This window comes from Drosophila busckii, chromosome 3R (genome assembly GCF_011750605.1).
Source record: "Drosophila busckii strain San Diego stock center, stock number 13000-0081.31 chromosome 3R, ASM1175060v1, whole genome shotgun sequence".
In the NCBI taxonomy this organism is placed as follows: domain Eukaryota; kingdom Metazoa; phylum Arthropoda; class Insecta; order Diptera; family Drosophilidae; genus Drosophila; species Drosophila busckii.
In genome coordinates, this window is record NC_046607.1 from 6,052,927 (window position 1) to 6,066,242 (window position 13,316).

At 42.0% G+C, this 13,316-nt stretch overlaps 1 protein-coding gene across 7 annotated transcripts in view; it reads left to right on the plus strand.

Annotated features, from left to right (window-relative positions):
- Positions 1-9,376: 9,376 nt before the first annotated feature.
- Positions 9,377-13,316, plus strand: part of LOC108603365 — an 89,872-nt gene continuing 85,932 nt past the window's right edge. For all 7 annotated transcript variants that reach the window (XM_017992117.1, XM_017992120.1, XM_017992119.1 and 4 more), the window contains exon 1: positions 9,377-10,065. In XM_017992117.1, the coding sequence (XP_017847606.1) occupies positions 9,706-10,065 (360 nt within the window). In that variant the 5' untranslated portion in view covers positions 9,377-9,705. The remainder of the gene's footprint in view (positions 10,066-13,316) is intronic.

Consider the following 13,316-nt stretch of genomic DNA (forward strand, 5'->3'; position numbering starts at 1 on the left):
TCTCTGCTGCCCTCTCTCCTTGCATGTCCAGCCATCAATACTTGTCTGCAGCTCAGGGCACAAATCCTTTTCACCCTGCATGCCATGCCGACTTCATTTGTTTTCTGTTTAACAGCATTTAGGCATTTTCCAAGCATTGTTCGATTCCAGTTTTCGCACACACACACACACCCCAAAATTAGATGTTGCAAGAGTGTGTGGCAGTGTGGCATGATTAACAATTTATTGTGCGACAGGCGTTGCTGATGTATTTTGCATGCAGCTCAGTTGTTTTTAAATTCAAGTCACGCTCAGCGCTTAATTATAATCATATTAAAACATTGCCTTAGTTTAATAACAAAATACTTTGTGCCCAAGTTTTAAGCCTTTCACAAGTGAGCGATTTGTCTTTGACTTAATTTGGCAACACAGACGCAGACGCAGCCACAGACAAAAGTTTCGCCCAACTGACCACAACTTGGGCCCCGAAAAATATTTTGTAATTTGCTAAAATAAATATGTACAAAAGAGTTTCGGGCAAAACAAAATCAAAGTCAATTTATAGCACGAGCCGAGCTGAAGAAAGCAGCTCGGGGGCCATTGCATCAAGTTGCCAATAAATCCGTAACGAATCCTTTGTCGAAAGACTGAACGCTGGGGTAACAACACGAAAGGATCTACGCTTCAGTGCATTTCTGATGGACGTATCCGAGCGTAGCATATTGATGGCAACTTTTGCGCATTTTACGGATATTGCACAATTCGCCGCTTTTTTTTGTGAGTTGTGGGTGCGGGGCGGTTGAGCGGGCGCGTTGACTTTTAATGTAAAAAAAACGTAACGTGAAATCAAATAAAATAACGTAAAAATGATTAATTACACAAGGCCAAAGCTAAAGTGAGTGTGGGTGGGTGTTTGGGTGGCTGGCTAGGATGTTTGGCTATTTCTGGCGCTGCTTTGATTGCCTGCAAAAAAAAGAAAAACACTTTTAATTGGCTTTTGAGCCAAACGACAAAGTTGCCAGCGTCCGCAGGCTAATAAAGATTAATTGTTTTTTAAAAGCAAAAATGTTTCGCAACGCCCAATACACAATACGCCCAAACTAGTGAGAGCGAGAGCGAGAGGAGAGCGAGAGCAAAGCTGCAGACAGTACAGGATATGCCAGTTTATCTATGTCAGAGCGTAGAGTAGAGAGCACGCACTCAATTGGAAGATTAAATGCAAAGCTACCGCTCGTACCCAACGCTGCTGCTCGAGTCAGAGTCTGGGGCTGGACAACGACAACGACAACGACACTTTAATTTTATGTTTTTAGCATTGGCAACAGCACAACACAATGTGTTATTGTGTGTCCTTGCAACAAACAGCGAGGCAACCCACATAGCTGGTGCTGGCTACCGTCGTATCGAATCCCCATATAACGATTCAAATGCGCCGCTCGCGCTCAAACATTTTTGCGTATGAATTGCAAAACGCCGCACATATTTCACGTTATTGTTTGCCTGCAACCGAGAACTGGAATTGGAATTGTGGAATTGGGGGTAAGCAGTTGCGACTGAGGCAGGTAACCCTCTGGCTGTCGCTTGTGCCTGCTGCTCCATTGCCAAGTCGTGCCACACATTTGATATATGTGTTGGTGTCGAGCATGAGTTAACTGTGTCACAGGCATCGTAAATTTTGCTCAAAGCATAAGCGCAGGGCAAGGGGCTGCTCCCTTAGCTGTTGCCAGTGCATTGAAATTGCTAGAAATAATCGTTAAATGATGAAGTCGTACGCATGTGTGTGTGTGTGTGTGTGAGTCTGTCTGGGCAGTTAACAAAATAATGACTTATGTATTTGAGCCCACAAATTCGGGTGGCAACATTAAATCAAAAATGCTGCATTGCGTCTTCATTAGCATTGGAGCAGCAGCAGCAGCAGCAACAGACCGACCCACGTGTTGATTAATGTCTACATAAGTGCAATAGCAAATTATGAAGCGTGGCTGGGGGGTGAGCGGATGTAAGAAACATATTTAGGACTAATTAGCAGGCAGCAATTGCACTTTGAAGTGCCTGCCAACAAGGCGGACATGTCAAACCAACGGACATGTCAACTGTCTGCCTGAAAAATGATACACACAACTTACTGCGCTGCTCGTAGGCTCAAGACAGGCTCAGACTAAAAATATATATAACAAAAAGATAGCGTAAGAGCGAGAGCGAGAGCGAGAGCGAGCTATAGGCAGCTGCCTTGTCAGCAGCCTTATGCCTTTTGGGCCCTTTTGTTTTATGCCGCCGCCATTGGCCTTTGTTGTGTCGTTTGTCTGCCAGCTGAGCCATAAGGGAAGTACACACACACACACGCACACAAAGACATATATACATATATATCTGGGGTTATAATTTCGTTTAATATTGTGCATTTGAGTTGTGTAATTGTTGTCGTCAGCCTTAGCCTTAGCCTTAGCCTTGTGGCCGGCTTCACTTTCCGTTTTTTGCTTTTGTTGTCATTCAATTTTTCTTATTTCAACTGAAATTTCATTGTTTTCACGTGTGTGTGGAGGATCAGCTTACAGTCAGCCCGGCCCGGCCAGCCAATTCTTGTGGTTCGCTCTTCGCTTTTTGGCGCTCTTGTCATATTGTTGCCTTCGACCGAGCGCCAGGTCTCAGACCTGCGTTTTGACAAGATCTGCTCTCAGTTTTATTTTATCTGATCGTGCGTCATTTGCAGTCAGTTGGAAAATTTTTAGCTGCGCTGTAATTTTAATGGTTCTCAGCTCTCTGCTGTGGAATGCTCTTTTATATTTATAGCTAGACGACTGCTGCTAATGGCGACAGGCTAATCAGAATGATGAAATTTCATAAAAACTGAGCAACAAGATTTTTATTTTATTTTGGGTCTCGGCCTAATGTGTTTGCATTTCATTTTTATGTGTAATTTGAGCCACGTTGTCTTGTCAGTGCTGATGGGTTTTTTAAGTAATGCGACTTGGCATTGATTGCATTTTAGCTTGACAGCTTCGTAGGCTGAGCACTCAACTGTACACTGAAGCTTGCAAATCCTTGCCTTTGTCTATTGTGACGCTATTGGGGCATGTAGAGCGGCCCCAAGCTGTGGCGATCTCCTGTGGCGATCGTCGGCGAGCGCAACGCACTTCAAAGTCATTAATCAAGGCCCACTTAAAGTTAAACGCTTACGAATTGTATCGACTCGCACGATTTTAACGATAACGATTTCTTATTTTTTCTTCTGTGTCTTTCGCTTTTTTATTAATACAATGCCGTTTGGCTTAACCGTTCCCATAAATTTCTTTACGCATGCGCTCGCTTGTGACACAAAGCGCACAAAACTTGCGATGAAATCTCAATAAGCCAAATGGCTGATCCCCAAGCCCACAGTCTAAAGCGAAATGTAAATTTTGTCGCTTCTCTGGAATTGATTTATATCTGCAGCAGCAGCAGCAGCAGCAGCAGTCGCCTGTACTTCAAACTACTTTATTATTCATTGGAAACACAAGTTGCGGCTGCTGCTGCTCATCATGATGATGTTGATGATGATGGCTGAAGTGAAATTAAACAGAAGAAAAGCTAAGGCTGTGTGCATTTTAATTGATTGGTCTGGGCTACGAATCATAAATACATTTTATGGGTTAATTGGCCATTGCCACAATCAAAAATATCAAATATAAATTTGTGTATAAATTTGAATTTTATTTGCCTGCCCCAAAGTTCTGCTGTGATTTATCATGCTAAATGGTAAAGCTAAATTGATCAATGAATGAATGTCAATATAGCATAAAATGACTTAAGTGCGGGTTAAGTGGGGGGCTGCAGTCGCTGATTAGCAGCTTGGGGTTGGGGGTTGGGGCTGAGTTGACACGCTTAATTGAATGCCAAAATTAATATTTATGGCGAAAACTGTTAGTCGTTGGCTTAATTAATGAACGAGCTTTGATTTCGTTGTCTGGCTTTATTCAAATGTAAAGCATTAAATTGACTTTTATGCATTTTTTTTTCGTTCGCTTGGCTTTAATTGAAAGCTTAAAATGTTGAACAGCGCACAGAGAAAAAAATGAAATGCCCAGCAGTGCAAAATTATGGCTATGACACAAGTTAATGGACCACAAATATTTTTTAAATCGCCAGCATTTATTGCTGTTGTTGCTTTTAACGTTGACAGCGGCATGAAAAGCAATAATGCAATTATTTTATCACATGCTGCTGTGCATTCTTGCTTCTTCTTTTTTATTATATATACATATATATATTTAAAGTGAATTTTTAAGCGCTGCTGATAATAATAATAATAATAGTTGTGCTCTCATAATAATAATAACAATAAAATTGTGAAAATAGCCATAAGCGCTCGCCTCGCTGGCCCAGTAAATTGTTCACTCGTCTGCATACAAATTATAGCTGCATTTAAGTAATTGTTGCCACTGCCTGACAACAACAACAACAGCAGCAGCAGCAGCAGCAACGCAGCAGAGTCAACACCATTGCTGCAGCTGTAGCTGGAGCAGTGTCATCTCCAGTGGCAGTGCCCAGTGCCAAGTGCCTGTCAGTTGCATTGACAATGAAGCGTTAAAATACGCAAAAAATTGCATGCAGCAGCAGCAGCAGCAGCAGCGACGGCAGCTGACATTGCTGCCAGGGCTGAGAGCGCACGACGACAAAAAGTTGCGAGGCATGCAGAGTTGATCAACTGCAGCAGCAGCAGCAGCGCAAGCGACGGCGACAAATTGGAGTAGCAGGCAGCCCAAACAGACGGTCATAAAACATGCAGACAGTCAACTCACCCCACCCCAACCCCTCCCTACTCACGCTCACAAGCAACGCAGCCAATAAAATTTTATTAAACGCCATAAAAATATTTATGAAATTGGCGTAAAGCGTTGTGTTTATTTGCCTGTTGTGCTTTTTAAAATAACGCGAATATTATACAGGGAAAAAAAAAACGAAATAATTGCAGCGCCGATAATGCGCCAAAATAAAATTGGTAAACACATAAAACGCTGCTGCTGCGGCTGTTGCTGTTGCAAGATAAGGCAGCATATTTAAATTAATTAATTGTTATGCTTTTGCGCTTTGATTTGCCATAAACTAAAAGCAATCAACGCCAACTTCATTAAACACGAATTTGAATTAGCTGCACTCATTAGCAATTTTTTTGTATGGAATGTTGCCTCGATTGATAGACAAACCTGTATTATTAGCTATATATATTTTTTATTAGCCATTAAATCAGCGAATTCAATTTTAAATTGAGGCCCACACATAGCGTTGGATAATAAGCTCAGCGGCAATTTGTTTATGCCCTTTGCAACTGACATGTGGCAAGCACTGAGTGAGCGAGACAGACTGTGTTTGAGGTTGTGTTACACGCAATATAAAGGCGGTGCACCACTTTGACAGTTGAACGCATTTTCCAATGCTTTACTTATTTCAATTCACAAATTGCGTGAGTGTGTGTTGCACGTGTCGTGGGCACAGCGTGTGGCAGGCAGTTCGAATATTGAATATTGGTGGCAGTGGCAGTGGCAGTGGCAGCTTTGGTGACAATATTTCGCACTTGCAGCTGCTGCCAACAGTTTCCAACACGAAATTGACTAATCCAAAAAGCATTTCTGACATTTGCCTCGCCTCGCCTCGCCTCTCGCCTCTGCTTACTAATGACTTGTCAGGACTCTAAGGATAAGAGCAACAGTCTCGAACCTGTGCGCAGCTTTAGTGTCAGGCATTTGTCATATTTCTGTCAAATAAGCGCTTTTAATATTGATAGCTGCCATTGCCCTCGACTCGACTCGACGCCTGCTCCGCTGACTGTCAACAGGATGTTGGCTTCAGCGCGTTCCCAGTGCCAGCGAGAGATTTGGCGTTCTGTGTGTGCAATCAGGCGTTTTATGCGAGCGGCTTAATGTGAATTTATTGCATTTCATTTCAGCAGGGGCAGCGGCAGGGGCAGGGGCGTGGCTTGCGGCATGCGGCTGTCCATAATGAGGCACAAATTCAAGAAGTTCTCTCTTCACTTCTTTTTCGAGCAATCAATAAAGCCAAAACATATGTAGCCGGGTAGGCAAAATCAATGCCCACATACGCTCGCTTGATGTTGCTGCTGCTATAAATATTATGAGGGCATATTCCACATTATTCATTGTTTAAACAATGGCGCGATAATATCGATGAGCCTGCTTATATATCTCTATATACAGCCGTAAGAATGATGATGATTTATAAGCGACTGTTAAGTAACTGCGGCCAGCGCGTTTGTTTGCATAACAAATTGTGGAAAACAAATGTTAAATTATACGCCATTAAGCAGACACAACAAAGCTCCACCTGCGCGCTTTGTGGCCTGACCACCCGCTGTACCGCTTCACAAAAATGTGCCCAAAAAAAATGAACAACAAGACAGCAACTAAAAAATTGATATAAATTTATATGCCTGCCGCAGGCATTGCCAATGAACTGAACTGAACGTATGAAGTTTGCTTGCTAAAGTTAAAAATGCAAAATGTTAAAAGGTCGTCGCAGCTTGAGACCCCAGACTACATCTCAGTGCCTAAGCCAGCGCTTTGGCTTAAATAACATAAAAAAATTGCAACATTTTTTATTGGGTTTGGTTGTGGCTTTGGCTTTGGCTTTGCAGCGCACCCATATGCGATACTTTTTGTTAAATTAGAGCTAGAGCGTGACTTTAATTAGTTTGCAATTGCAAATTTATTGGCGTAAGCTTGAGCAAGTGCAAATATTAAGCATGCGATTTGACATTTCATGTGCAGCGCTTGCGGCATTTTGCACTTTAAATTACAATTAAGTGCCAGTTGGCCAAATTGATTGGACAGTCATATGCACACAGCACAAATTCAGCTAACAAATCAAAGTGAATGTCATTTATTGCTATTTTAGTTAGTAACTTGCATAGGCTTTATATTTATTTTATGTCTTTGCTGTCAGCATTTTGACTTGACATTTAAGTTTCGCTTGCTTTTTTGTAATTAATTTGTGGCTGTAAAATTTTAATGTCTGCGCATGCATTATCAGCACTTAAAAATCTAATTACCAAAAGTGACTGCAGCTACATTTTGACAGTAGTCAGTTCGCTCTATATAGAACGATATATGGCTGATCGCTGCGCCAGCTGACATCAGCGCTTTGAGCTCAATTAAAGAGCCGCACGAAATTGAAAGCAAACAGCAGAGCAGAGGTGAGCAGCAAAGACAACACAAGTTGGTTGGCTGGCTGTCTGGCTCACTGGAGTGGCCTTTATTATCTTGATGAGCGCCCAAAACTATTTTACGAGCTCTCGACAACAAGTTAATTAGCCGCTGGCCAGGCCAACTCAACGCAGTTGGTTTGATACCAAAATTTGCTGTTGTCAAATGAATTTTTTACTTTTATTTGATGGTCAGTCCTAAACTGCGCCCTAACCTTAATGAAGACGCAGCTTGTTCTTTTGACTTTTCGCGTGTCTCTTTGTATTTGATTTGTTTATTTAATTTTTATGTGCGCACTGTTTGTTCAGCTAATGACAATAATTAAATGGGCACAAGTGCTGCGCGTAATCAAAGTTATGCATATTAATTAGCTACACTTGCTTAGCGTGTGAATTTATTTCTTGGACTTTCCGTTGCGCAGCTGCGCACCAAAAATATTCAATAATCATAAAGTTTGAACGGCGCGCAATTTTAATTAAATGGCAATTGCGCATACGCCGCATGAGATGCACAGATTTCAGATAAAAAAGAGACACAGCGACTGCCACAAGTGCCAGCTGACAGCTGTTTGGCGACGCCAAACGTGTTGCAATAAACGTTACGGCAACGGCAACGGCAACAGCAACAATAACTTTAAGTAAATAAATTTGTTTGTTGGCTTATTGAGGCTCAATTTGATTTGCCTTGGCTGACTGGCTGGCTGGCCACGCTCGCTTAGGTTAAAAGAGTCAACACGAGCGTTTGTATTGTTTTGTTTTGCTTTTTATTGAAATTGCTTAAATGACAACATTTAAAACAAACGACGCGCCATAAACAAATTAAGCTGGCGTGTAAAAAATTCAGACAGTCTATAGACTATAGGTATATATAATGCGTTGGGGCAACGCCCACTCAATACAAATTCATTGTAGTGACTGAAGGCAACAACTGCAAAGCGGCAAAGCGGCAACAAGTCAACAATTTATTGTTGTTGTCGTTGCTCGTTGTTGTGCTGCGGTCGTCTCTCTGTTGTCGATGATGTTGCATTAAATTGCTGTCGCCTGTTGTTGCGTTGGCGTTGCAAGCGCTACAAACTTTGACCCACAAATCGAGGCAGAGGCAGAGGCAGAGGCAATAGGTCGGAAGTGAAATGGTTTTCGGTTTGGTTGGGGCTGTAGCATTTAAAATTTGATTGCGGCGCGCCTTAACTAATAATGTTTTACTTATAGGCAGACAATTTTAATTATAGTTGTGTGTATTTTATTGTTCACTTTTATAAAAGTTCTTGACATTTGCTCGACAGTTTTATTGTTGAATAATTGCGTATCATTAAGCTATTTGTACAGGCCATGTCAGTCGGTCCATTCGCATGATTGATCTATGCATGGCCAATGAGCATAAAAACAGCTGCCACAAGTGGCAGAACTAGTCGTCGAGCTAGTCGGAGAATCCGCTTAGTCACACGGCATATAAATTATTTAGGTTTGGGGTCGAGGCGTGTCGTGGATTATGATTTCAGTTAAACCTGCTGCTGCTACGCTTCGCTTCGCTGCTGTGCTGTGGTTGTCCGCTAAAATAATCCATTAAAGATAAACTAAAAGCAAACACTAAATGCTAAAGCAAACCACAACGCACCCACACGCTGCACACACACACACACATACAGATAATCAATCATTTATCAATAAGCGATGGCACACGCCTCGAAAACTGCAGTTCATAGCATTCGCTCTAGCTCGAAGCTTTTAGTTTGCGTTTAACGCCTCATAGACTCTCAAAAGCAAAGTGGGTGGTGGTGGGGGTGGGGCAACCCACATGGGAGTTGTCAGTGCGCCTATGATAAAGTATTATTTGCTTGGGTGTGTGTGCCACCGATAAGACGCATTTGTATGTGTGTGTCTGTGTGTGTGGAAAATCACATACAACTGCCATTGCTTTAATTAATTTTCATACATTCTGAGTTTGATTGGAATCTCAATGGCTTCTCTATTGATTTGCCTAGACTCTGCTGTGGGCTTTGCAAATTGTGGGAAAAAAATTACGATTGGATATAAACTCTTTTGCTTTTGCTGCACAGAAATGCGGGCCAGACGCTCATACGTTCGCTCGATTGGTTCATTGGTAAAATGTTATGCAATTTGATTGCTCTGTTCCATTCTGTTTGCTGGTAGAAATAATTTTAACATGCGTACTCATTTGACTTTTATGTATTTACAGTGGCACAGAGGACAATGCGGCTGATGACAATATGGCAAACAGTATAACGCAGGCGGCGCCGCCAGCAGCAGCAGCAGTAGCAGCGCTTGCAGGACATGCAAAAATACGTAATCAAGTTTTACGATTGCGTAAGGCATTGAATTTTTACGAGTGCATTTAAAACAATACGTCGAGCCACAGGCACAGCCAAAAGCTTTAAGAGCTGCGCACCCAAAAAAACACACATAAAAGAAAAACGAAACTAAGCACTAGCAACAGCTTGTCTAAACGCGTTCAGCACGTGAGCGAGCGCCATTTTGTAACGGTAATTGTCAGCACACACACGTTAGCTGCAATGGCCGTTAGCAACATTGTCTGCGAGTGGCTACGCGCCCTCGGTCTGGCACAATATGCCGAAAGTTTTCTGGACAATGGCTACGATGACCTGGAGATCTGCAAACAGGTCGGTGATCCCGATCTGGATGCCATTGGCGTTGATAATCCTGCGCATCGGCATAAACTGCTCAAGAGCATCCGTTCGCTTCGAGAGAAAGGCGCTGCCTCAGTCTATTTTATGCTGAACGATCCGAATTCATTAAGCGGCAGCATGGAGATCCTATGCGAGACGCCGCCCAGCAACGAACTGGAAATGGTGCTGGGCGAACAGCTGGAGACGGACGGAGTGCGTCTGACAGCGCATCCATATTCAACACCGGTGAGTACTTATTCTTCTATAAACACCACACCCATCCAATTGATTGATATAATGAGCTTGTGCTAGCGGGAGTTTCATTTTGATTCGAAGTTGAAGTTGGGGTCGCTGGGCTGGTGCTGATTAGTGCCAGACGTGGAACACCCGCAGTGCAGGCTGTAGCTGTCAACTGCCAAGTGCATGGCCTGCCTGTCAGCCTGCCCTTCAATCAAACTCCACAGCCGGCCAAAAAAACGAGAGATAAGAAAAGAAAAGAAACAACAAACGAAACTTTAATTTCTAGCTAAAGTTTTTTTTATTGCTTAGCAACATTGTACAATTTGCTGAGTCAGCCACTGTAATGTGTGTGTGTAAATAGACAAGGGAATAATGTTTATAGCTAAAACACACACGATTAGTTATACGTGAGTGGTAGAGAAATCTCTAGAGATTTTAGTCTGCTTAAAGAGATCTTATTGTTTGGAATATTAAGTTATTAGAAGTTGCTAACAAAGATAAATCTGTTTTAGCTTAAACCAGCACAAAGATTATTTTGGATTGTTATGAATTCTGTGATATTCCAAAAAGATAAGTTTGTCTATAAGTTAAAGGAGTTGAAGAAAAAGTGCAGTGAATTCAATGGTTAAGTTAACTTAAGTGCTAGAGAAATCTCTAGATATTTTAGTTTTCTTGTAGAGATCTCATTGTTTGGTAATATTAAGTTATTAGAAGTTGCTACTATTGATCAAAATATCTTTTAAGATAAATCTATTTTAGCTTAAACCAGCAATAAGATTATTTTGATTTTGAGTTATGCGCTATTCTAAAAAGATAAAGTTTGGTAGAGAAATCTCTATAGATTTTCGTATGAAGTGATCTTATTGTTTGTAATATTTAATTAGGAGTTGCTAACCTTTATAAACATGTCTATAAGAAGAAATCTGTTTATTTTGATGTGAAATTATGTGATATTCCAAAAAGATAAAGTTTGTCTATAAGTTATCGAAGTTGTTAAAGCAAAACTGTTGCCTGCTATGCTGAGCAACTTTATTTATTTATTGTAATGCCTGCAAATTTAATCTTTTCTCGTTTAACAAACAGCAATAGTTGCAATAAAGCTATAGCTTAGTTTTAAATTGCGTTCAGGTGTATTAGCTTAGCCACCCACACTGCTGCAAGCAAAGTAATCCCAAAAACTATTCAATGTCAGTTTACATACTTAAATTAAAATTCCCGACAAGCACACACACACACACATAGATAAAGCGCATACAAGCTGCTGGGACTGCAAATGTCAAGCTTGGTCTACACTTGACAGTAAAATGGAGTACACATAGCTGTTGGTCAATGTGTTCGTGTGTGTGTGTGTGTGAGCTTTTGTATGCAGTATTTGGCTTTGGTGCCGTCTCGAGTGTCATGATGTCGCTCCATTGTTTTGTTACGGCAACTCCAACTGGTACTGGTGCTGGTGCTGGTGCTGGTACTGGAAGCTGTTGCTGGGCATTGGTATTGGTATCTCTGCTCTGCTCTGCTCTCTGCTCAGGTAGGCGACATATCATGTGCCATTATACGATATGTACCCAAAGGCACCGACGGAACGCGCGTTGTTTTAGTCGTTCGCCCTTTTGCCAAACCAGCTTCAGTTCAGTTTTTCTCTTTTTGTTTTTGGTTGTTTTGGGGCCAGAGCATTTAAAAAATGCCTTTTGGCTGTGTGTGCTGTAATTAAAGTAATGCTCAGGACAAGTTGCTGAGAAAAAAATGTTCGTTGTGATTCAGCGAACTTTAAGCTCTGCTTGATTTATTATGCAAAAGGCTCAAAAATTATAACTAACTCCGAGACTCTCTCATGGAATTTGCGCGTCAATCTGAGTGCCGCACAAAATGTGATTTATATATGAGCGACAGAGCATTGCCGAATTTACGGCTTCGTTGGCGGCAGTGGCAGCGGCAGCAACAGCAACAGCAAATCACGTCATTGAGTTGTTTTCATCAAAAGGGCAACTCGCTCAGCCCTTGTGCTCTCCGTTGCTTGTTGCTTTGTTTGCTGATGAGCGGCGATGCTATCGTCTTGGACTGCAATCGCTGCAAAGTTGCAAGTTGCCAACTCGTTGCCTCATTCATTCATTCAATTCGAACGTTCGGTCGGTCGGTAGGTCGTTCAGTCGGTCGTCCGCTCGTTCGTTCGTTTGTGTATTTTTATCCGAAAAACTATCTGGCTGCCTGACTGGCCTGACGACTTCTTGCAGTTTTGTATCTGCGTATCGTTGGCATACAATTTTTATTTATTACTCATTCAGCTGCAAAATTGTTCCTTAATTGCCCATATCAGCTGAGAAATGAAATTTATTACCTGGCGTGTGTATATCGCAAACTACAGACAGGCAGCCTAAACTTTTCGCTGCTGCCGCATCATTATCAGCCAGCCAGTCAGCCAGGCAGGCAGGCAGGCCTCGACCATAGCTACAGCCCCATTCGGCGCATCATCATCATCAGCAGCAGCAGCAGCAGCAGCATCCCCAGCAGTCAGCAGCATCGACATCATTAGTTTTGTGCGCCGCACCGACAACGTTTTGTATATTTACTTAATATTGCAATGGACTCTCAACGCAGACTGGACGTGAACGTGTGGACGTCGACGTGGACGTGGACCGTACCCACAGTTTGCCATTTATCTCAGCCATGCCTACGTCGCGCTCTCTCTCTCTCTCTCTCTCTCTCTCTCACTCTCTCTGTCTGTTTGTTCCTTCTGTGATTTCTGATTTCTTATGCCAATTTACTTGTGCGCATTGCCTTTTGCTCCAGATTGAGCTTGAGCTCAAGCTCATCATCATCATCATCATCATCAGCAGCAGCAGCAGCAGCAGCATCATCATCATTGCAATCAACTGGCCTGGCCCATAGATCAAAAGACAGTTTGCTTTAGTTTTCCTATGGCTCGCTCTGTATAATTTTATTTTATTTTATGTGCTTGCAGCCTTGACCAGGTCAACTTGTTTTTGGGGTCGACTGTCTTGGCTGACTTTAAGTTATTTCTTGCTCGCTGCCTTTTGCCGTTTCTTCTTCTTATTGATTTGTCCTCTTTGATCTTCTGCTTGAGCTGTGTGGCATGATTTCATTTTTATGAACTTGACTTTTGTGTGCATTTTCATTTTGATTTCAAGTCTGTAGCTCTCTTATTTATTATTATTATTTTTGTTTTTGTTTTTTGCGCATTTTCTGCGTAGCGTGGCAAGTAATTGCCGCAATTCAATTTGTACATTTTGCCTACGTGCTAG